This window comes from Apus apus, chromosome 16 (assembly GCF_020740795.1).
Source record: "Apus apus isolate bApuApu2 chromosome 16, bApuApu2.pri.cur, whole genome shotgun sequence".
Classification (NCBI taxonomy): domain Eukaryota; kingdom Metazoa; phylum Chordata; class Aves; order Apodiformes; family Apodidae; genus Apus; species Apus apus.
Window position 1 is genome coordinate 12,456,891 of NC_067297.1, and position 24,030 is coordinate 12,480,920.

At 48.2% G+C, this 24,030-nt stretch overlaps 3 protein-coding genes across 5 annotated transcripts in view; all 3 read left to right on the forward strand.

Annotated features, from left to right (window-relative positions):
- The window catches only part of MLXIP (MLX interacting protein), a 45,379-nt gene extending 43,720 nt beyond the window's left edge, over positions 1-1,659 (forward strand). For all 3 annotated transcript variants that reach the window (XM_051634422.1, XM_051634424.1, XM_051634423.1), the window contains 2 exons: positions 165-294; positions 969-1,659. In XM_051634422.1, the coding sequence (XP_051490382.1) occupies positions 165-294; positions 969-1,090 (252 nt within the window). In that variant the 3' untranslated portion in view covers positions 1,091-1,659. The remainder of the gene's footprint in view (positions 1-164; positions 295-968) is intronic.
- A 10,487-nt stretch (positions 1,660-12,146) lies between these two features.
- Positions 12,147-19,910, forward strand: LRRC43 (leucine rich repeat containing 43). The gene is made up of 12 exons (XM_051634443.1): positions 12,147-12,966; positions 13,045-13,314; positions 13,589-13,699; positions 13,834-13,973; positions 14,226-14,464; positions 15,231-15,409; positions 15,806-15,929; positions 16,142-16,281; positions 16,442-16,531; positions 16,818-17,021; positions 17,528-17,615; positions 19,750-19,910. Exons 1-12 carry the CDS (start codon positions 12,871-12,873, stop codon positions 19,908-19,910), a joined length of 1,842 nt encoding a protein of 613 aa, XP_051490403.1. The 5' UTR covers positions 12,147-12,870.
- A 682-nt stretch (positions 19,911-20,592) lies between these two features.
- B3GNT4 (UDP-GlcNAc:betaGal beta-1,3-N-acetylglucosaminyltransferase 4) lies at positions 20,593-22,474 on the forward strand. The gene has a single exon (XM_051634427.1). It carries the CDS (start codon positions 20,593-20,595, stop codon positions 21,709-21,711), a length of 1,119 nt encoding a protein of 372 aa, XP_051490387.1. The 3' UTR covers positions 21,712-22,474.
- Positions 22,475-24,030: the final 1,556 nt, after the last annotated feature.

A 24,030-nucleotide genomic window follows, 5' to 3' on the forward strand; every position in this document is an offset into this window, starting at 1 on the left:
CTTTGTCTTAATGTGACAGATTTTAAAAATTAGCTTTTTCTTAAATGTTGCAATCCCATTTAAAAGTCCATATTTTGCTCTGCAGACAGAGCTGCAGTAGCCTTTCCCATAGAATGGTTTGAACTCCTCCTTTGTTGTCCCCCTTAACATGTGATAATTTGCAGTTCAGCATTATTATTAAGCCATTGTTTGAGTCCTTCAATGGAATGGTTTCCACAACAAGCTTTAAGGATATGAATCAAACTGCAATGGCCTGGTTGGATCAGCACTGTTCTCTTCCTGTTCTGAGGCCAAGTAAGTGAATAGCATTTCTTGAAAGTCAGAACATGACAAAGAAAACACACTATGCTGAATATTACTTCCACTTTTTTAATTATCTCAGTAGAAAAACAAAAAGCCCTTTTGACTTTGAAAACACTTGATTTTGTACTTAACACTTGTAGAGAAAAAAAAGCCCCAAATTGCTGAATATAGATACCAGAATTTAAACAGTCTGAAGCTGCATTTAAATTTCAAAGACTCTGTTCTAGTTGGAGTAAGTTTGGCAGTGTGATTTATCTCCTTATGAAGGGAAGGCTTTTGAGATTTGGATTCAGCTTTGGGATGACCTTCATTTTGGGCATGATGGTTTGATCCTTTCCCCCTTGCAATACAGCAAGTATTTACACTTACAGTTACAATTGCCAGGTAACATGCTCTTTTGTAGCAGAAATGGGTAGGTTTGTAAGAAGTCCTAAATGTCCATTCCTTGCTCCCTGGGCACAGTTTTTGCACATCTCTGTGTAATGCTGTCACTGTGTCTGGAGGTGTGCATGTTTTGCAGAAGCACTTCCATCCTGTTGTGTAACAGCCCTGTGGTACCTGCACAGACTGTGACACCATCCTGCGTGGGACTGGGAAAAATGTTTCCAATCTGTTTCAAGTTGGACTAAGGGCTTTTCTTGATACTTTTCCAACTTATTTCACAGTGGTGCTGAACACCCTCCGGCATCTCAGTACAAGCACCTCCATTCTAACAGACCCATCACGCCTGCCAGAGCAAGCTGCTGAGGCAGTGAACAAGATGAACAAAACAGCTGGTGAAACTTAACAACCAAGGACAACGAGTTGCTTACACAAGGGGTGGAGAGCCTGCCAGTCTAGCAGCCTGGCGAGTCTCCTTTCTGTTGCTGCACTTTAGAATGAATTGTCTCCACCACCCGTTGTTCAGGGCATCTGGCTCTGCCATCAGAAAGTGTGGAATTAAGATGCAACATTGTCGTAACGTGTTGGTTCCTCCTCAGTGCTGTGCTCCAGTCTGTGAGAAAACACCAAGCTCAGGTAACCTCAGCAGGTTTGAGTCCTGCAGGCAGCAATATTTCTCCATCAATGCAGCATGCAGCTATATGCAACAAATGCATTTCTATGAAACAGCTTCAAGTACTAAGTTCTCTGAAGTGTCAATCTTGTACACCAAGGAATGTTCTCTCCAAGGGGAAATACGCTTCTGATTTCATGAAACAAAATGTGCTTTTTCTTTTGTTTTCTGGTATTCAGTTCCGTTTGTTTTACTTGAATGGTGAGAATTTTTCAACAGGATCATCTTAAAAACCAAAGGAGAAGAAAAATCCATCATCAGTGATGTCAACTCATGGCAAAAATACTAAAATTAAAATCTCAGGCTGTGTTTTGTGTATTTTTATTTTAATGAGTGTATCATTGCATATGATCCGTTTCAAGACATGCTTTATTTTCTAGCAAATCAAGTACCTGATTTTTGTTCTTTTTCCTGGTGCAGTCATTGCAAGCAGCAGGCTGTGCAGCAAGTGCAAGGAAGGAGTTTCAGTTTGCACAGAGTCTGTGACGAGGATAGATACATGAATTTCATACCAATTTAATCAATGAACTGTTTTCTTGCACTCTGCAGAGTTGAGCTGCCTGCCTCAAAATGTGTGCATGTACAGCACATCCATGGACATGTATAGTAGTGCTTCAGAAACAAGGATTGAGTTTGTCATGTGGCTTTTTTTTTTTTAAAATCTCAGAATCTCTATCAAACCACACAAACTTGGAGTTCTTTGCTTCTTCATCTTTTTTGCTTGTTCTTTTTGCCTTCTCTCTGAAAAAACCTGAAGGACTTACCTAAATTTGGTCTGTATGGGAAGGTGATGCTCAATTCTAAACCATACAAAAATAGGTTTAAAACCTGAATTTCTGCATAACATTTTTCTGTGACAGGCTCAGCAAGTCCAGTGCTCTGGCACAGATAAACTTGATCTCCTTACAGCAGTGATTGTTCATCCTGAGACAGCACTGGGATATTCATTCCAGCTCATTGTACTCTGGAATAACGCTATGGACCTTGTAATTCCACTCATCATTTGATTCTGATTCTTAAGAGCTATGCAAACTGTGGGTAATATTTATCTTACACCTCCTGTGAGTACTTCTGTTCCAGTTTCAAAAGCAGGCTGCCTGGGGGTGATGAGCAGGCTGTCCCAGTGCTAAGGTGAGGAGCAGGTACAACATCTGGCATTGCACATGCTGAAATGGGGTCAGTAGCTTCCCCTTAGGGGGCTGGGGTTTTTCTTTACATTATCCCCAGTCTCCTCCACTTGGTGGGCCAAAGTTTAAAAACAAACAGTAGGCTTGGGGAGCTGGGTCCAAGCACGGACAGTGTTTTTCTTTCCTCTTTGTCCTGAGCTGTTGCAGCTAATGGTGTCATTGCAGAGGTCATTACGTGTGAGCAGGATGGCAGCAAGAAGAAGGCACCCAAGGTTAACCCCAGGGCCTCTCCCTCAGCAGAGACACTGTGAGTTGAAGAACTGGGGGCTGGAGGGAACTGCTGGGGGGGAAAGGAGCTGAAGGAGAAGACAAAATGGCATGATCTGGCATGATCTAAGTACCACCGTGCCTTTCTGGAGGCTTTGCCTTTTTTTTTTGTTTGTTTGTTTTTTACAGTAGATCTGGTTTCTCATATGGCCTTAGGCAGAAATTCTTTAGTGTGAGGGTAGTGAGGCACTGGCCCAGGTTTCCCAGGGAGGTTGTGAAGCCCCATCCCTGGCAGTGTTGAAGGGCAGGTTGGATGGGGCTTGGAGCAACCTGGTCTGGTGGGAGGGGTCCCTGCTCATGCAGGGGGTTGGATCAAGAGGATCTTTAAGGTCCCTTCCAACCCAAACCAGTCTGCAATTCTGTGATTTGTGGCACGTGTGAAAACTTGTGTCTCTGTGACAGAACCAACAAAAATCCAGACTTCAGCTAAGGAACAGTTTCTTGAAACAGTGTAGAAAAGTTGTCACAGTAATTATTTTTCTGGGGGCATCTGTATCTAGGTCTTTCACACATAATCTTATAATCAATTAAGCAATGTTCTTTCGGATGCATCTGGATAAAAACTGTTGAATAAGTTTGTAAATTCTTTTTTAAATCAGTGCTTTAAATCCTCCCATTTATCATTGATGGTGAACTTTGATTCCAGTGAAGTCATTTAACACTGTGATTAGCTGGGGAGCATCCCTCAAGTTCTTTCTTTACTGAGCTATCTCATTGAGATGCATAGATACATAGATATCTACATGCTTATTTGCATGTTCAGAATGTATATCGTGTTTTTTAGAAATAAATCAGTAGGTAGATTGTCCAAGTACAGACCCACTTGTGTTTTTGCTGTACTTTTCAGATGAACAGATTCTGTAATGCCTCCCCTGCAGTGTCCCCTGCTAGTCAGGCTGTGATTGTGCTTCATTTTTACCATGTTCTCAACCATGTTCAGCTGAAGTTGCACTAGTTTTTGTCTCGACAAGCAAAGTGCACTAGAAATGTGCTTCAAAGCCCAGGGAGGTCTGATGACTTCTAAGCTTAAATCCCAACATCTCAGATCTCGCTGAATGGATTGGAAGCTGGAAGAACCTCAAAGAAGTAGGAAGGGCTGGTGTGACTGAACTGCTAAAACTTTTGGCCATTAGCAGTTTTTGTCTGGATGTGGAAGGAAAAAACACACACATTGCACCATGAGCTGGTTACAATTGGAGGAAAAGTGCTTATTTTAATAACCTGAGGTGGAGAAACAAGCTCATGGCACTATTAAAAGACCGCAAACAACATAATGAAGAGAAAAAAAATTAAATCAGAGATTGCTTACTTAAGCAAGAGTGTAGGAGGGAAGGCAAAGTGAAAAGATACTTTCCATGTAGTGCAATTACCAGAAATGATGTGGCTGATCTTTGAAGCAGTGATTCAGTATCTTTTTGTCACCCTGTTTTTGCAAATCAGAATTCTTTTATCAGTCAGCCTGGTGATGGCTGTGATTTCACCTCAGTTGGAAACACAGGAGGAAAAACGCTGTGTTACTCTCATGTCTGCATAGCAGAAGTACTGAGGATTGGTATGAAAAGACATTAACCAAATATGTATTGATTCCTGCATAGATTCCCACTTTGATTTATATTTGAGCTCCTTTGTCTGTCTTATCCATTAGGGAGTCTAAACACTATTTCTTAAAAAAAGCTTGGTCACACTTTCTCCCCTCATTTAAGTGGTCTGGTTTCCTCAGTGTCACCAAAGCATACTTAGGCAAGCAGAACACACAGTGCCTATAGTCTACCCAGAGTTACAGGTGATGTATGTCTGTCTGCAGTGAATTGGTGCTGAACTTTTGAAGAATGCCCATAAAATGGAATACAGGTCAGGATCAGTCAAATCCAACATACTTCACTCAATGAGGGAGTGGCTAGATAAAATAATCACGGCCTGTGATACGGACAAAGTCAGACTGAGATTATCCAGTAGTTCCTTCTGACCTGGAATTCTGTAGATCAGTATATTGTAGATGGCCTCAGCCCAAACAAGTTCTGGACAACTTGTGTGTTATCTGATGTGGGTACTGGGCTTGTGTGAATCTCCATGTTAGCAGGAGGAGTAAACAGTACAAGCCCAGGAGCAAAGTAGAATTGAAGGAATTAGTGAGTAGTGGGAACAGAGACCAGGTCGTGCTTCACTTTGGCAGTCTGATCTCTGCACAAAACCAAAGGATTCCTAATTAATGCTGTTTGACCTGATTGGCATGTTCTTCCATACTTTACTAGACCCCTTGAGAAGCCTTCCTTGAAGTGAGACTTACTAGAATGTTTCCATCTGTGCCTTAGATCTTGGCATCCTGTGTGCATTCATAAATCATGCGTTCTTCCCCCTACAACAGTGCGTGGAAAATTCACTGAATGGGCAGAGTGGGGCTTTCCTGCGTTCTATGAGGATTTTTCTCTCTGTGGCATTACTGTCTCTACTTGAAACTGAGAGTGGGAAAACCTGTGTGTATGTATGGAAAAAACTTGCATCTTTGCTGCTGACTTCACCACCCTGGGTGCTCAAGCGCACACACATGTATTTGCTGTCATACCAGCAGTGACAGAAACCCAGGAAATAACACAAAAGCTTCAATCTCTACATGGAATCTCTGAATCTCTCTTGGAATGGCTTGAAAAGACAAAGGGCTGATAAATTGCATTTAAAAATAGCATCCTTTATTTTCTGTCTTCACCTTTTGACATTCCTTTGAGAGTGTGTGTGGTAGAGGTGACGGGGCAGGCAAATTGTGTTTTGTTTGTTTTTAAAACTTGAAACTCCTGGAGAGCAGTTTGAGAGCAGGAGAGAGAAGCTCACTGCAAACACATCCAGTAAGACAAGGCTTTTGTGGTGCAGGTTATTTGAAAGCTGTTTCACTTTCTGTCTTTCTGGGGTGGATGATTCTTGCCTCGATGTTGCCGACTAGAAGATACTGCTGAAAGCAGAATGGGTTGTTAACTATATTTTGACTTCTTTCTTTCTTTTTTGGTTGCTTTCCACCTTCGTTGCATGGAAAAACTCCCCAAATGAAAAGGCTGATGATACCTTGTTTAGATGCTTTAAGGATCCAGTCATACCAATTGCAGAGGACTGTGGAACCTGTTGATGACTTTTAGGAGGTTTTATGATTAGGTGAGACAACAGAAGTTTTCCTATTAATCCTACTCAACTTATATATTTGAGTTTCAGAGGAAACAGTTTGGGTTTCTTTTTCCTTTATAGGGCCCCAGTATTGTTCCCATAACATCAGTTAAGGCCTCAGGTTTCCTTTTGTTTCATTCTTGGTTGGATTTCATGCTCATTTACTGTTTTAGAGCAGAAGTCGTAGTACCAAATTATTTCTTGATCCATAAAACTTGATTCAGTTCTGAAGCAACACATTCTTGGTATATAGTAGAATGATTTTCTAGCCATTGTCTGAATTGCTTTTATATCTGGACTTTTCCAACATGAATAAGGTTTTCAATCAAAAGATACCAATGTTAGGAGCAAGCCTTTTAGTTAACAATACAGTGAATAAATTGCTCTTTTTCTCCTTCTACCTTGTATTTAAATGTGTTTCAAGTGAGTGGAGTTCATTCTTGTTAAAAAAAAAAGGAAAAAAAAAAAGGGAAAAAAAAAAAAAAAGCTTGGAGGAATGAGGACTTCAGGTTGTGCTCTTGCTTTGCCTAGGTTTCCTGTTCTGTTGCATGACACAACTTCTGTTGTGCTGTTGACATGTAGCACTTTTCAGTAGGTCTGTTAAATTGTGCAATGCATTTTTTTATATTTACAACCAAAACAATAAAGGTTATTTTTTGGAAGAAACTGGTTGTAACGCCTTTATTTTCTAACTGGATGTGAAGAAATGGTAAGTGGAATTGCTCCTGGACCAGGACCAGCACCTGCCAACCTTTTTGCAATTCTGAAGGGTGACAGGGGCTCGTTTCCCTGTTAGCAATGCTGAAGTTACCCCTTTGGGATCTTGTGTTGAGCTTTCCCATTACAAGGCTTATGTCCTCTGTTGAGCTGCTGAAACTTAATTTTAAGGTCTTATTTTAAGAAACATGGTGCCTCTTGGGCCCCTCTTGACTCAAAGGATCAGCTCACTCTGATGAGCTTACAAGTGAGTTCTTTTTCTCATGCATTAGCCACCAGGCTGTGTTTGCTCTGTGCTGGGTTGTTGAAAACTACCCTTTGTAGTCAACTCTGCTCCCCTTCCCTGAAGCAGCTTAGAGACTGGGAATAAGCAGGAGGGCTGAAGTGCCAGCTCCACCAGTCCAGGGGGCTGCAGTGTTTGTGTTTCCTCACCCTGAATAACCAGTCAGCCTGCTCCTTCACATTTTGTGCAACAAAATTTTCCAAATGCATTGGCATTCTGATGTGTTCCTAAAGGGATCAGACACTTCCTGTTCATGACATTAAGCATAACAGTGAGAATAAGCTCTTTTGGCAAAACTAAGTAGGGAAACGTCTATTTATTTCTACATTTACTTCTAACAGGCTGGTAAGTCAAAGGTCACCCTGGTATTTCTCTGAGAAAGGTAAAACTGAAGCTTGTAGGGGCTGCACCAATGCCTTGGGCCCTGGTCTTATTTTCTTGCAGGCTTTGGGGCTCTTTGCTGACAAACTGCCTGGCCAGGGGCCTCCACAAAGCAGCACTGAGGTGGGATAACATGATATCAGTGTCAGTGTTAGACATGGAGCTGCTCGAGTCCATTTAAATAAATGAAACAAACAGCATTTTATCTGCCTTTAATGACTGATTTTTGTTTTTCCCTGGTAGGACACTTCAGCTCTCTGTGCTTCTCTTGTCCCCTCCTTGATATGTTGGATTTTCTTGCCTAGTGGAAGCAGCATTATTCAGTGACTGAGGCTGTAGCTGAAGTGAAAGGTAATAGATAAATATATAGAGGGATTTTATTTTAAAATCATTGCACGATAGTTGGTGTTGGTGAATCACATCCTTGTGATTTTTACCTAATAAAGGTTATGAGAATTTTGATGAGTCAGGTGTGTGAATGTATAGCAGTTTTCTTACTTCTTTTGCATTTAATTTTTTTAGTATCTCTAACTTAGTCTCACATGAAGCATTTTGGTAGTAGGCAGTGGTTCTCCACTGCTATTAAACATTGGAAATGGTGGTTTCTAAGTCCTCAAGATGTAAATGTCTTCCTGCTTGTGGTGAATTGCTGACCCTACCTGACGAGGTCAGCAGATGTTGCTTCTGCCTGGTGGTGGCAGCAGGGAGAGGAGGAATCCTGTACTTGTGTTTTAAGTGGGCATTTCAAGGAAAATTAATTTTTTAATAGAGAAAGTTAAAATTTGAACTGATTTTTGTAGATAAATAGTTCTAATTTTTGAACCCGTTCTAATGCTTAGATTGGCTTGAACTTTTAATTTTAGCTAATTGAAAGGAAGGTATGTGCTGTTTCTAGTAACTTTAACATTCAACCAGAAACAACTAGTTAATTTGCTATTTAATAAAACACTAGGTTTTCAGTGCAAAAGTGCAGAAAAAGAGAAATACACAGAAATACAGCAGTATTAGTTTTATTTAATCTCATTTTAATTGAATTCCAGGTTTTATCTAAATACAGTGACAGCAAATAAGTAAAACCATTCACTCACTAAGTAGCCAATATATCAATAATCACTTTCAGTGTTAGAATATGAAAGTGAAAAATACAAATAAATATATATGGGTGATGTAATTCTTAAATAAACGTATAAAAATAGATGTATTATAAAAATTCATAAATACTGCTCACTAGCAGAGAAAGAAGTACAAAATTAGTCTGTTGACAATCAAGTTTTCTTTGGAAGAATCATAGCAAGATACATAGAAGACATTCAAGTTGCTGAAATCATGCCTTCCTGTTTGCTTATTTATATCTTGATTGGTTAATTAAATCATCCTGGCTTATATTAGTCCATCCTTTTAATATGCTGTTGCCAATAAAACAGTATAAATAGTCTCATAATAAATACAATCAATAATTTATGTTACTAATCCTTTAAATATTAGATTAAAATAGATTCTGTAGTTGATGATATAGTTATAATAATATGTAGAATAGCAAGCACATGATCAGTAGTTGTTCCTGGCATGAAGCTGGTCACATACCTACTGATGGGTCACATGTAGCCAGGTCTCTAGGATCTTAAATTACTGTTGTTTACCCTGGCCTGTTAACGTTTCTGTACCTTTTTGTTGTATTTTGCATAAGCTGTTCGTATTTCTGTAAAACCACCCAGATGTACATCTTTTTCTGGGCCATTGCCATCTTCTGGACCTGGCCAAGATCCCTCTGCAGAAGATCCAGGTTCTTGCAGGTGTAAAGATTAGCTCGTTCACTCAGTGTCACGTGGAGCTGGTTGATGTTTGCATCGACAAACCGGGTTAAATTCTGACCACAGGTTAATTCGATGTCGCTTCTCAGGTTTTGCAAAATGTTGTGAAAAATCTGGAAAATGCAGCAATCTGCCTCAAAAGCTGGGCATTCAGGTATGTTCTTCGCCATGTCTTCAGCCTGGGGGACAGCAGCTAGCCACCTCACAGTTTTGGGTGTTACAGGGCTACACACGTTCTATAGGGGAGGAAGAGCAGAGAGAAATGATTATTCTTTTGTCTCATTCTTAGAAGTCCCTTGGTGTTTGAATGCCTGGGCAAGTACACACCTCTCTTTCAGTTGGTGGATGGCTGGGGTTTTTTGTTCTTTTTCAATCACTGCATTAACACCTACACTCCTTTTATGGAGTAGGTATCACACACTCCCTGTGGCTCTGATGGTGCTGTATTTTTCATCTTAATAAGCCTGCTTGGCTTTGTTTTCAGCTTTTCTAAGTATTGGGGGCAAAAGTTCCTCATGCAAGAGATTTCCTTTGATCTGTTTCAGCAAAAGTGGTTTTGATTTCAAGAACAAATTCAGGGGAAATGTTTAAATTGATTTTGATAGTATACTCTTGGGAACATGTTCCCAGGCATTGAAATTTGTCTGAAGCATTGAGCCTTAGGTGTACATTTTACCACCTCCAAGGGAAGGATGAGGGAGCAGGATTTTCAGCAGAACTGCTCCTGACTGCTGGAGCACTAGGATCTGACTGAATAGCAAGGCAATGCTCTCCATGTTTCCAGTGATCTGACCAGTTTCATCCAAAAAGATGCCTTTTTCAAGCCTAACATGACTTGGCAAACCAAGAAAAAGCAATGTGTTTAGTCTGGAGGATCTCAGGTAGCAGTTAGCTGAGGTGAAGTTGTCCAGGCTTTCACCAGCTGTTCTAGACATTGCTTTCTGGTGTTTTAGAATAATTCAAGAGATCTCTCCATGGACACAGACATAGCAGATGTAGAACAGCACTTACGTAGTTCTTAAACAAGGTGGTCGCTTGCCTTTCAATCATTGGTGCCAAGAGCTGTATTTGGGTGGTTAAATGCCTCTGTGTCTGTCCTGTAGTCGACTTGCTTGCTTCTGAGTTGGCTGTTGGTGCCAAGGAGCCCAAAGGTATCAGTGAGCAGAAGAGGAACATTGCAAACCTGTTGAACTCTGCATACAAATGAAGAGGGGAAAGAGGGAAAAAAAAAGAAAGAACACCATGAATTGTCTCAAGCCTCTACAAAATATTTGCAAAACTTTCTGGTTTTGTGCAGCATGATAAGTTTCTGAAGCATAGAGAGGTTAGAGGGCTGAGCTCGTGGTGAAGATCCACCAGTGCAGCCTTACCATGTGCAGCAAGGTTAAGTTGCACCCACCTGCCTGGCGTCTCATGGTGGGCTTGGAGAGCAGCTGATGTGGCTGAAAGCTGACTGGAGGTTGGTGTCCCAGCTGCCTGCAGTGCTGTAGTTCTGTCCCACCGAGCTGCCTTTAAATACTGTGGAGTTTTGCGTCACTGGCTCCTCCATGGGCTTTTTTTTTTTTTTTTAAATATATTTTTTCGCATGTGATCATTCTGGGTTTTTTTTATTTTTTAAAAGATTAAATCAAAAGTTGGTTCGAGTGCGTCTTCACTGATTGTGATCTAGAGGCAGTTTCGGACTGACACCCATGGTGGCCTGTATCATCTGCCTGAAGAGGAGTTCAGGATGCTTAGACATCCCATCTGAATCCTTGGCCTCTCCAAAATGGGGGATTTTGAACATAAACTCAGTTGTGTTTGGGTTTTTTTTTTAATAAGAATGTTTGGAGCACACGCTTGGGACACAAAGCCAGCAACCTTCTCCTGCAGGGTCGACCCTGGCAGTTGAAAAAGCCATGAGGGGCTTGTGTGCAAAGGCAGGTCAGGCCTCCAGGTCAACATCTGTGACCTTCTGCTGGATGTCTGTAAGATCATTGCTCCAAGGTGTGACTCCCGCACCTATCCCAGCAGAGGATGTCCTGGATCCCACCTCCCCATCTCTGTCACACCTCTCTCTAACTCCCCTGAGGCCATTTTCTGTTTCCAGTGACAAACTGCAGGAAATTCTTACACATCCCAAAACAGTGAAAAATCTTTCCTGGGATTTACAAGTACGAGGATGTGATCAGAATAGGACCTGCAGAACGACTGATAGTTTAGGACAGAAAGGAGAGCAGAGGAAACCTCTCTGAACACACCTTTGTGACAATGCCAAGTGACAAATACATCCGTGCTTCCCAGCCCTGTGGTGAAAGGTAGTGATAGATTGAAAGGTGAATGTTTGTCAAGTCACCAGAAGACTTGAAGGGAACAACAGCTTGGTGTCAAAATAATGAGAGTTCTCTTTTCCACATGAAATAATCTGTCTCTGAAGATAAAAAGCTTGGTGTGTGCATCAGCTCCTCTGAAAGTGCCTGGGACTGGTACAAGAACTTGAGGCTGAACTGAATCCCAAGGTTTGACACAGGAATGGACATTTCGCCTGGATGTTTTTGCACTCAGGTCCCACCAGCCTGTAAGCAGAGAGGTCAGTGGCTGGTTAGTGCCTCACAGTGTGTTGTAAGGTGCTTGCACAGAAAAGAGACCATTGGGCAGCCTGCACTGCCAGCCCCCTTCCAGCTGCCCCAGACACGTACAGCCAAGGATGGACAAGGAATCACAGCTGGTCTTCCTCCAAGGGCAGGGAACTTCTCTTTGTGCAGCATCAATGGCAGTGGGGCCCACTTATTTGTAACAGTGACAGAAATAAGCAGCATCCTTACAGCTCAACTTCCCCACAGAACGTGATTCAACCACTAGTAATGCTTTTTTAAAGACTATTCTAAGATTTGACTTCATTTTCTGCTGAGCTGTGGAGACCAGTTTGCCTAGTTGTTCCACTCCATGGTGGCCTCTCAGCCTGTGCATGCTCTGCACATCCTTTCCTGTCTGTACACAGCTGTGATAAGCTGCTGAGCTGATAAGGGAGCAGATAGGCATCTGTCCTGTAAAACCCAGCCTGAGTGGAAGTTCAATTTTCCACCACGTAACCACCAGATGCCACAGAGCACCCGCGATTCACTGGGGAAGTTTTGCTGCCCCACGCTGCTGTAGCCATTGCCTCAACACTCATTGCTGGAAAAAGCAAAGAAACCCTCAGAGCCTGGAGACCTGAATCTGACCTTAGACAGAGCTGTGGCTTTTTTTTTTTTTTTCCCTGGGGCTCATCTACCTTTTTTCCAAGTGTAGGAGCTGGTATTTTTAGCCATGAACTTTGTTTTCTGGTGGCCTCGTGGTGCTGTGGTGGCAGTGCCCTCCATGCCAGTGAAGAGCAGAGTTTTCACAGCTGAGAACCTGACTGCTTCCTGCCCGAAACTTGAGCGACACTCAGGATGTAGATAAGTGAAATGGCAAATGCCATGTCACAGCTCCTTGCCCGGGGGACAGGGCTGACACTGCAAATGCAGCACGAGGCCTGCGTCTCTTTCCCTGGTGGGGAGCGGCCCCCAGAATCCAGGGGGAGATCCAGAAAACCCAGGGATTTATTCCCAAGCTGGTGCCGTCCCAGACTCGCTCCGCGGCCGCTTGCAGAGCTCGGTCCTGGTTTCCAGGGCACCCGCGTCCCTCCCGTCTCCCAGCAACCGGGACTCCTGCCTCCCCGCTGAGCCAGGGAATTCCAATTCCCTGCCGGGCTGGATGGCAGGATCCGGCTGCCGCAGTGTCTGGGCTGTTTTTCGGGAGCACTTGCGATGCCTGGGTCTGCAGGACTTCCCCTGCGGCCTTGGCAGCTGGGTAGGGAGCTCGGGGGGCACAGCCTCGGGGGGCTGCAGTCTGCAGGGCTCTCACTTCTCTGCTCTCCCCTCTCTGCAGAACGAGTCCCGCTGGGACGCGCGCAGGAGCCCCCGCAGAGGCCGGCTGGGGCTGGGGGCAGCCGGGCAGGAGGAGGCTGCGCTGCTGGGTGAGGAGAGCCCCGAGGTGCTGGTGGAGCTGCTGAGGGACCAGCACGGCCCGTGGGCCCTGCCTTCAGCCTGCAGCCCCCAGGACCAGCACCTGCGGGAGATGGCTGTGCTGAACCCCGAGCTCGGCCATGGCTCCAACGTCTTCCAGGTCTTCAGGTCCCTGCGGATCACTGGCAAGGGAGTAAGTGTGGCTGCTGGGGTCCTGTAAAGGCACCAGGCCAGAAGACCATGTCTTCCTGTTGGGAGGGAAACCATTCTGGGTAAAGGACATCTTCCCCATCCCAGGGTCTTCCCAGATGTCACTGCTTAGCTGGGGTAGAGCTGCTGGCCTCCCCACCTGATGTGTTGCACTAATCCATGTTACACGTGTGTCACGTGGATCTACACTACACATCCACGTCACCTTGGCCATGAGGTGGCTTGGGAATGTGTTGGCCAAACCAAACTCTCTGCAGGTGGAGGAGGTGGATGAGGGTCTGTTGCAGTTGAAGCAGCTGGAGGAGCTCATCCTCAGTGCCAACCAGATCAGCAGAATCACCTCAGCTCACCTGCCCCAGACACTGAAGGTGAGCAAGCAGTGCCTCGTGATGGCAGGGCAAGGAGGGAGGTTCCTAGCTGGGAACACAGCATGTGCTGAGCATCAGGGAGTGCCAGGAACAGCTTATCGCAGAGTGTTTGTTGTTCCCTCTGTCCTGGGAAGGTCCTGGAGCTCTGCTGCAACGCTGTGGCTGATCTGCAGGACCTGTGTGTTCAGCCTCCTCCAGAGCTGCAGCACTTGGGGCTGGGATACAACCGGCTGAGTGGCCCTTTGCAGGACAAGTGCCTTACTGTGGACTTCTGGTAATGCCATGGGATCAGTGTGGGCTCCTGAAGGGAGGTGGGCAGATGTTGTTGTGGGTCAAACTGGCAATGGACCATATGGCTCAGGAATTTGGAATTGTCCTCTTGAGATTGTGCCATTGGAATCCCCAGTTTAACCCAGCTGGTGCTGGAGAAACAATTTTTATTTTTTTTTTTGACGCCGGGCAGTAGCTCTCTGTCCTCAGATGGGTGCTGTTTGTTTAACCTTCTTCTCTGGGTTCTCTTCCTTAGGCCAAATCTTGTCTCCCTTGACCTGAGCTTTAACAGCCTCACAGACCTGCTGGGGCTGGTCTCCCAGCTGTCCAGTCTGCCGAAGCTCCGTGTCCTGGTCCTCCAAGGGAACCCACTGGCTCTCATTCCCACTTACAGAGGCTTCCTCGTGGACAGCCTGCCCCAGCTCTCCATCCTTGATGACATCCACATAGAGCCTGATGAGAGACACCAGTTCCACGGGTTGGCAATGCAGCCAGGTGAGTGTTTGCCTTTGAACCTGTCTGTGCTGACCTCGTGGTTCAGGAGGTGGTTTCAGTGTGGTTGAGGTAGGAGCTGTCAGGGCAAACTCTGGATCCAGTAGTGCCTTCCTTCTTGCATCTCCTCAAATGGAGATACATCTCTGTACCTTTTTACCCTGTTAGTACTAGTGGGGAGATGGGCGGAGGATCCTGCAGCATTGTAATGACAATCAGGGTAATTTTAGCCTTAATGAGGTCCAACGATTACAGGAAAAACATGATCCTAGCACTGCCACGTGTCACGGCCTTCCCCATCTTTGCTTCCGAGGCACTGTCTGGTTTTAGTCTGTGTGTTTCCCCCTTCAGCTGCTGAAAGAGGAACATCTCCACTGGGGAAGATGCTTGTGTGTGCTGCACTGTCTGCATGAAGCAGTGCCACCTCTGAATGTGGCACATCCCCAGCGGGGATGAGAGCAGGGGAGTGGGGACACCTGGCGGCTTGGAAGCCCCTCTCGGTGGTTCCTACTCGATGAGTTTATGGGCTGGTTGTGCTCTTTGGAGTCTAAAACGTTAACCAGGGATGCAAAGCAACCAAGCCGGAGATGTTTGCATGGCTTTGGGGTGACCCCATGTGGCAGTGGCTTGTCACAGCGTTAGCACAGGGTGGCAGGGAGGGATGCCGGGTGGTGGGACACAGTGTCCTGGGGGCTTCCACTTGTTCTGTACCTTGTTCACTCTGGAAGAAGCACGCTGCATCTTCATAGCAAGATTGTCTTCCTTTTAGATCTGGCCAGGAGTGAAGCACGAGTGGTTGTGAGTGTTGGGGAAATCAAGGGAGTCCCTGATCCCAGCGCTTGGCAGCAGCTGGAGACTGGCTCCGAGGCTCCGCTCATCACCTACAGCTACTGTGTCACCTACGAGTTTGCAGAGGGAGAGGAGGTGGAGGACAGGAGCACCACTGAGGTTTGTGCTTAACTGAGCTCCTGAAAGCAACAGACAGTGTCAGGCCACAGCAAGGGGGATTTCACCTCCAGGCTGCTGAGCAAGACTGTTCCCAATGGAGCTGGTGTGGGCAGCAGCAGTACTGGGGACAGAATTCACACATGGCAACGTCTGGCTGGACAAGTCCCTGCTGGCCACATTCCTTGTCCCTCTCAGAGAGTCTAGCACTGCTCTGCATGTGGGAGTGCATTCATAGCCTCCCTCCCACTGACCCTGGCAGACCCTTTCCCCAGCAGTGGTGCCCCTTCCCATGTTGGAGGTGGGCTGGGGAATGGGATTTTGGAGGCAGCTCTGTCCCCTGGTCCTGATGCCAACACAACCAGGTATGCCCTGCCAAGAGATCCCTCTCTATTCCAGAATACAAAAATCCATCAGAGTCTCGTGGTGGCCACCCTGGATGTGGACAGCTCTGCTCAGGACACAGAAGAAACAAAGAGCCAGCAGGAGCCTGCAGCCATGGAGGGGCCCAAGGCCCACTCTGGTAATAAGGAATTACAAATCCCCTCTCCCACTGCTCAGGGCAGGTTTACGGCTCTTCCTGGCATGTGGTGGCATCAGGACAACTTGCAATGCTGTAGCTGGGCTGTTACTGTGGCTGATGGATAATAAATTGGCACCAGTTGTGTCCCAGGGTTCCTTCTGTCCTCAGTAAGGAGGGGTCTCTCCTCAGAAGTATTTTGTGTCCCTGTGCAGGAAAAGTGTTTGTCACCCCTGGAAAGCCCTGGGCAGACACCATCGACTGCAGCTACAGGAAGGAGCACATTGCCAAGGATTTAATGGGTCTGAAGTCCTACCTGGCAGCTGGAACGATTGTCTCAGTCGTGGAGGAGAAGGTGAGTGTGTGGTGGAGCTGGATGGAAGGGGAAAGAGCTGCTGGGAGGCCCAGCAGTGGTATTGTGTTGCCTCTGGGAGGCAGCCTGGGATTGCAGTGACCCTGGACCAGGGTCCTCTGGTGTCCCAACCTCTGCAGCTCCAGCTCCTCTCTCTGGACAGGTGGTCTCATGGCCTGTCAGTACTGAACCAGAAGAAAATGCAGTCATGAAGGGGAAGGCAAAACAAGGGCGGCAGAAGGGCAGTGCCAAGGTAGGGTGCTGGGGGAGAACGGCATCCAAACACAACTGAGCTGCCAAAGTAGTGATGGGAGAGTGAAGGTCTTTCTCCTGGGACAGCTTGGTGTTGGCAGACAATCTTTTCTCCACCTCACACCTCTTTCCAAAGTCCTCCTTTCCTATGGAAGGGAGGCAGCAGCTGTTTTACACACATCTTGGTCTGGATGCAGTGGGGGATAAGGGGCTGGGTTGGGGTTGCTTGTTGTCTGAAGGGTCCCCAACCCTCTGCTGAGGCTTGTCCCTGTGCTGGTGCCCTGCAGGGGTCTGTGCCCAAAGAGAAGCAGAAAAAGAAGAAGGAGAAATCCTGTGAATTCCGCAGCGACCCTCCCATTCAGAGGACCCTGGGCACTAGGCGGGTGATCCTGGAGACCCTGGTGGCCACTGAGGACCTGGTGGCAACTGTGTGTGACTTTGGGATACTGATCACTGAGCAGCCACTGCAGCTGCCAAGTCTGGAGGAGAAGGTAAGGAGTGTGTCCCAGGACAGGGTGGTGAGGCAGGGCTGCCAGGGACAGGCACAGGGTCAGCATGTCCTGCCCTGCAGCTGGCCCAGGCACCTGCCTGCCCACCCCTCAGTTCTCCTCTCCATATAAAGTGGGGCTGAAATAATCCTGCCTAAGCATCATGGCTAATATAATTACTTAATGTTGATATTAGCAATGACTACTGCTTCTTTTTATGGGCCTAGGAAAACAGATGAGTTTATTTTTCCGTCAGAGAATGTGCAAATAACCAGTCGTGCTTCCTCTCATGCTGTCTCTCTCAGCGTGGCAACACACACCAGCTGTACCAACTATTTCTACTTCCTAGATTCTCTGATGAGCCCCACCACTGTGCTCCTGCCTCCCCTCACCCCTTTCCTTTCCCCTTTTAAATCTGGGTGACAGGCAGATGGTGGTGGCTGTCACTGGACTGTGGGCAGGCAGTGAATTTCAACACAGCCTGACTATGGAAATGTCTGTCTCCACAGGACAGGAAAAAAGGCAAAGACAAGAGCAAAAAAAAGAAAGCAGGGCGAGGAAATCAGGCCAGCAGGAAACCCTCAGCATCTGCCAGAGGTGATGGAGATGGGAGCTGGCTGGGTTGAGGGTGGTGTGTGTGAGAGCAAACAGCAGCAGTGCCCAGCCAGGAGGCAGCCACAGGTCCTGCCACCCTGCCAGCCCCGGGGATCAGGGGCTTGCTCACATCTTGAGCCTGGTCTGTGAATACACCCATTGATGGCTGGGCTGGGGGCGGGACACATGCCAGGACACCTCGGTGAAGCAGTGTCTGAGCAAGCACCCAGGGTGGGCTGTGGCTGTGCTGGGAGCCACACACACACCTACCTGCTCTGCCTGCCAGGGGAGAAGGGCCAAGCAGATTTTTGGGTGAGGGATGTGCTGCCAAATGTGGCGGGTGGCGCAGGCAGCGCTGTCTGGGATGCACAATAAGGTCCTCATCCCTGTCCAACTCGCATCTCAAAGCACTTTGCAGAGGAGGGATTATTGTTCTTTCTGGTTTAGAGATGAGATGCCCAGGGAGCTCCAGCTGCCCCAGCAAGCCCGTGGTGGGGCTGGGAACATCCCCCAGACTGCTGTCACCCACGACAAGACCACCCCGTCCCCTGACGGGTGTCCCCTGCCTCCCCAGGGAAGAGCTCCCAGTCTGCTCAGCCAGCAGTGTTCTTTAACCACTGGAGACAAACCTCACTCTGCCTCTTGCAGGTTATTTTTCCAGCAATCTTGTTTTGACTGCAGAAATAGCAGTGCCAGCACATCGGAGGGGTAACCAAGAGCAGGAGGAAGTGGGGGAGGGAAGGGGTGACAGGATGATGCTGAAAAGCTGGCCCAGGCTGGCCCAGCACTGCTTGAAGCTACTGAAGGAGCCTTGTGTCCTTTCTCTGGCATCAGGTTTAGTCACTAATTTAAGTGTGCAATTAGCCCCCTTCCCCAAGAGCTCTCGACTGCTTTTACATGCCCCATCACCCATGGCAATGTCCCCATCTCTGGGAGGATCTGAGAGCTCTGCAGCCCTCGGTTGTGTCTTCACATGAGGAAGCCTGATGGCCTTCCCAGCTACCTGAAAAAAAGAAAAAAACTCCTTGAATTATTGTTCCCCACAAGAAGCTGTGTACTTGCTATGTAAGCTCAGACTTCTGCTGAAGCGGGGAGCTACTGTCAAACCACTGAAGCTGAGCAGTGGTGATTTTTACTTCCCTTTCACCCCCCTGCAAGTGATCAGTGTGTCTGTGAAAGGTCTTCTGTTCAGCTCAAGTGAGGAAGAACCCTGTCTGCAGGAGGTTGTGTGGCTGGAGATGGTGTGGGGTGCACCAAAAGCCCCTGATAAAAGCAGGAAAACCAGAGTGACGAGAGATAAGTGCTTAAGATAGCACTTCATTTGGTGTCCCCTTATGCAGGTGGTGGCCACCTCCTCAGGCTGCTGCACAGCGAGGCCACTGAGTGCATATTGCAGAGTTTGTGCCTTAAGATCTGCTGCCCCCACAGCTTGTCACACCCAGCACCGTGGCCTTGTGACTCAGTCACCCCGATTGTGGCTGGGATGGGAGACAGAGCTGGGGGGCCAGGTGGGCTGCTGAAGTGCTGCTGCACATCAGCAAGCCCCAGCTGCTCATCGCCCACACAGTGTGGAGCACCTTGGAGCTGCTGCAGTGGGTCCCTGCCTGAGGCACGGGGGATGGGCTCCACTGCAGCCCAGCACCCAGCCTGGCTGTGCAGGGACCAGCACTCTCACAGCTGGGGGCTGGGGCTGATTTCCATCCCTCCATCAGCAAAGGCACAAATAATAAGTCCTCTCAGAGGGATTTGGATCCCTTCCAGATGGCTCAGAGAGGAAAGGCAGCAAACTTTGTCTCAGTTTGTCCAGACATGGAAGGATGTCTTCAGAAGTAGTCTCACGTAGGTCCCATTTTACCCCCTGCTTGATTTTTCCAGGATCCCTGGGATTATTTCTTTGTGCATCTTTCTGTTTCTCCTAGGAATTATGGGGGAAATTACCAAAAAGCAAAATTACACCCAGATCAGTGGGGTGCTTACAGAGGCTTTTTGGGCTTCTTACCTAAAGTCATATTCAACTAGATTTTCCCTGAAGGCCTGGAAGTCAGTGCTGAGGGGCTGGGCATCCCCCCGCCCCATGCTGCTGCTTTTAAGGTGATTTACTCTGTCAAGACACTGACAGATTGATTTCTTTCCACAGGAAAAAGAAAAAGCACATACTGTGCTGAACTGGAGGAGGGTGAAGGTTTCCAGCCGGTGCCACTGACGGTTCAGTTCCAGATGCAGCTGCTTCGGTGGCCCTTGGCAGCCGGTGCCCAGAGCCAGGAGAGCGTGACCACAGCTGCGGGGAAGACCCAGTAATGTGTCTGTAGCGAAAGAGTGAGTGGGAAATAAAACCCACGGGGACGCTGCGTGGGCTCTGGTTTAACTGGGAGATGCCGCGGGGTGGGGGGGGGGCTTGTAGTTGTCTGGGGCTGCTGCTGGGCTGCGGGGAGCGTTGTGTGCGGGGCCGGCTGTGCAAGGTGCGGTGCTTGTGTGCGCGGTGCGGGGCTGGGGGTGCGGGGCGCAGCGCCCGGGACACGCTGGCCCGGTGCCCGCGGGAGGGGCGGGGCGGGGCCGGGCGGGGCCCCTCCGGCTGCGCGTGGCGGCGGCTCCCGGTGAGTCTCGGCGGCTCCCGGCGAGTCTCGGCGGCTCTGCAGACCCGGGGAGGTTGTGCCGAGTCGGGCGGCACCGCGGAGCGCCGGGCTCCGAGCTCGCTCCGCGGCTGGGCCGGCTTTCCCCACCCCGGGGCTACCGCGGTTCCCCGCGGGCTCCCGAGCCTTCCCGGGGGGTGAGCGGCCCTCGCAGCGCTCTCGTCCTTGCCGGCAGCACCGGCCTTGGTGAGACCCGAGAGACAGCGGCGGGGGGAACGTCCCGCTGGGTGCTGCGCTCGGTCCCTGCGCGGCTGCCGCCTCGGGAGCGCAGCGGGAGGTGTCCGGGCTGGTGCACAAACGGCTTCTCTTCTCTTACCGCACAGAGCCCAGGGGCTGCGCCGGAGCTCGCCATGTATCCCAGGATTAAAAACCTCGCGCTTTACGCCTGCTCGATCACGCTGCTGGCCTGGGTTCTTTATGTGAAGAAAGAGGCAAAGTTGGTAGCATCCTCAGCGGACCAGAAAGTGGACATAGCAAATCCCAAAACAAAGTCTTTGGTTGTGGAGAATGCTGAACCCAGCAAGTGTTTGCCAGACTTGACCCTTGCCAATTCCTCTCTCGCCCTCCCAGAGCTTCACCGCGTCTTCTTAACGTACAAGCACTGCCGGAACTTCTCGGTCCTGCTGAAGCCTTCCAGGTGTGGCAAAGAGACCTTCCTCTTGCTGGCCATCAAGTCCTCCCCAATCAACATAGACCGGCGGGCGGCCATCAGGAACACCTGGGGGAAGGAGGTGTCCATCAGGGGCAAGCAGGTCAGGCTGGTATTCCTTCTGGGGCGCTCTGAGGCCAAAGTCCAGGTGCGGTCCCTGCACCAGCTGCTGGCTTATGAGAGCCAGGAGTTTAATGACATTGTACAGTGGGATTTTGTTGACAACTTCTTCAACTTGACCCTCAAGGAGCTGCATTTCCTCCGCTGGTTCATGGAGGACTGTCTGCATGCCAGGTTTGTGCTGAAGGGTGATGATGATGTCTTTGTCAACACTTACAATATTGTTGAGTTCCTCCAAGAACTGGACCCTGAACAGGATCTCTTTGTTGGGGATGTGATCACCAACGCCCGGCCCATCAGGAACACCAAAGTCAAATACTTTATTCCAGAGTCCATGTACAGAGCCCCCTTCTATCCCCTCTATGCAGGTGGAGGGGGCTATGTCATGTCTAGAGAGACAGTGCGCCGCCTCCAGAGCACTGCAGAGCACATGGAGCTCTTCCCAATAGATGATGTCTTTGTGGGAATGTGTCTGGCAAAGATGACAGTGACCCCAAAGAACCACGCTGGCTTTAAGACTTTTGGGATCCAGAGACCTTTCAACCCTTTTGATCCGTGCTTGTACAAGGAGCTGATGGTTGTCCACAAACTAAACCCAACTGAGATGTGGATCATGTGGGCACTGGTGAAGGATGACAGCATCAGGTGTGCTGTGTCCGTGACACACAGCTACAGAAGGGCTTGGAGGAGAAGCTACTGACCAGCACAGCAGGATTTTGACTGGTGACAGACACAGGGTACTCGAACTATAAACCAGGTTATGGTAGAAATGTTTACTAACAGGCTGTACTTGAGCCCTAGGGGTTTGTTTTGCAGTAACTCTTTTTCTATGGATGAGTTACTGAAGCAGTTGAATTGTCATGGGGTGGGGATGGGGCCAGCAGCTCTGTGAGACAGGACACAGGGGACTCAGCTGGGATCCTCCCAGCCAGGCTGGAGCCAGGGGAAGGCATATCTGCCACAGGGACGTGAGTGAAGGGTCACCTGCTATGGAGGCTTTGCAACACCAAGGCTGGTGTCTGACTACTGGCCAAATTCAGTCTCGTGTAGGAGGGCTGATGATGAGTAAGGAGTGACAGAGCACTTGCAACTACTTGAAGGGGTGGAAGAAAGGCCACTATTCTGCTGTTCCAGGCCAGCAATCCCACAGATCCTGCTAGACAGCAGGAGAAAGGGAGTGAATTAAAAAAAAAAAAAAAAAAAGCCTCAAAAATGTATTGCCTTAAAACAGTATGTTGATCCAAGGGGCTGGGCTCCAACTCAAGCCATTGGGATTTTACTTAAGTTTGTTACAGGTTTATTTGCACTGGAAACTTTTGCACAAACACTTTCTGGTTGGGTTTGAGAGGAGCAATCCTGGTGGTAGTGACAGTGGCTGTAGCTTTTCATGTTGTGTGGAAGGTGTTTTGGTTTTTGTTGTTGTTGTTATGTTGGGTATAAATAAAATACAATTTTGAAAAGTGTTTTCATGGGAGTATTCTTGGCTCTCCTGAAAGTTAAGAGAACTAAAAGCCAGAGAAGGCTGAGATCTGATGCTGGGCATTTGCATGAAGGAGTTGCTGATATTAAAGCAGATAAGGTTGTGTGGCAATGGAAACTTGCCACTTCCTTTGCTGTGAGCAGTTGCCATTGGCTGCCCCTGGCCAGACAAGATGTGTTGCTGCAGAAGTGATTAATCTGTGAGTGTGCTGGAGTTGCTAATTTGAGGAAAAGCCAAATATGAAACTAAGATTTGGTGGTATTTTGATGAAGCTTACAAGCTTCAGGGTGTCTTGCTGCTAGATGAGGAGCTGCTGTGTGTGGGCAGGAAGCAGCCTGAAAGTTTTAGGAAGAGGCAGAGGGTAGAGAGGAAGTGTGTGATTACAGAAATCAGAGCTATTTGTGTTGTGCTGTTGTCACTGCTGTCCAGTGCCAGCTGCCCAGTGTTCACCACCCACATGGGAGCTTTCAGAGGGGCCTGGGAAGTGCTTCCAGGAGGTGGTTGCATGTACTGCAGAGACTGAGGACATCCTGAGACCAGAGGTGTGACCAGCTCTCGGGCAGGCTGGCTGCCCTCCTAGCAGTGTGCTGCTGCAGTGCTGTGTGGCCCCAGGCTGGGGAACTCCTGGCAGTACAGCTGCTCCTTGTTTGATCCCTTCCTGCCTTGTCTTCCTGAAGCACCTGGGGTAGTTCCTGCTCAGCCCCACGGTGTGACCCAGGCACTTGTGGCAGGAGTTGCCACTTGGATGAGGTGTTTCTGTGCCAGATGTGAGCAGGTGTTTGAAAAAAATTGCTCTTCCAAGGCTGAGGGGGTGTGTGTGTCTGTCCATCCTCAGTGTGGTCTTGTACAAACTGCTACTGCGTCTTCTCACTGCAGCCCTACCAGGGATTAATTAGACCTGAGCAATTGTCTGCACATCCTTTCAGATATGTTGGCTGTGTAAACAAGGCTGAGTTTCTGGGCACTGTTCTCTGGGTGCTGCTGCTGGTTCCAGAGCTCCAGACTGGACAGAGCGGGTATCATGGTACCTCATGAGCTGCTGTGGCAGCATTTTCCTGATCCACTAGATGATTCCAAATGCAAACTCAGTAACATAATGTAGAGTGTGATGTCATGTCTGTCGTGGGCTTAGGGGTATGGCCTAACCCCCTGATGGGCAACTCTCACCTCCTAATGAAGGTGTGGAACTCTTTTCCACTCCATTTTGGAGGTGAGACAGAGGCACTTGTGCTTCTCACTCCCCTTGTGACTTGACCGAAGTGACAAGTTGGCTCCTGTCACATCTGCAGGTTATGTGTGTGTGGGTACAGCCTGTGTGAACTGAGAGCAGGGTGTACAGTGAAACAAGAAGTGGGGCAGCACGGGGGCTTGGAGCGGGCTCTGGAAGGGGAAGAATTGTTTGCTTTGCAGACTCCTGTATCAGCACTCATCTGTCTTAACCCATCTCTCTGCCATGCAGCATCTGAGTAGGGTTCTTGTGGCATACTCAAAGGAACAGAACCTCTGTGTGCATTTGGGTCAGCAGCTTGGCAGAAGTTC

Coding starts and splice junctions, on each gene's coding strand:
- LRRC43 (XM_051634443.1), top strand. CDS start 12,871: ATGGCAGGATCCGGCTGCCGCAGTGTCTGGGCTGTTTTTCGGGAGCAC. Junction 13,315..13,588: donor TGCGGATCACTGGCAAGGGA/GTAAGTGTGGCT, acceptor AACTCTCTGCAG/GTGGAGGAGGTGGATGAGGG. Junction 17,616..19,749: donor ACCCTCAGCATCTGCCAGAG/GTGATGGAGATG, acceptor TTCTTTCCACAG/GAAAAAGAAAAAGCACATAC.
- B3GNT4 (XM_051634427.1), top strand. CDS start 20,593: ATGTATCCCAGGATTAAAAACCTCGCGCTTTACGCCTGCTCGATCACG.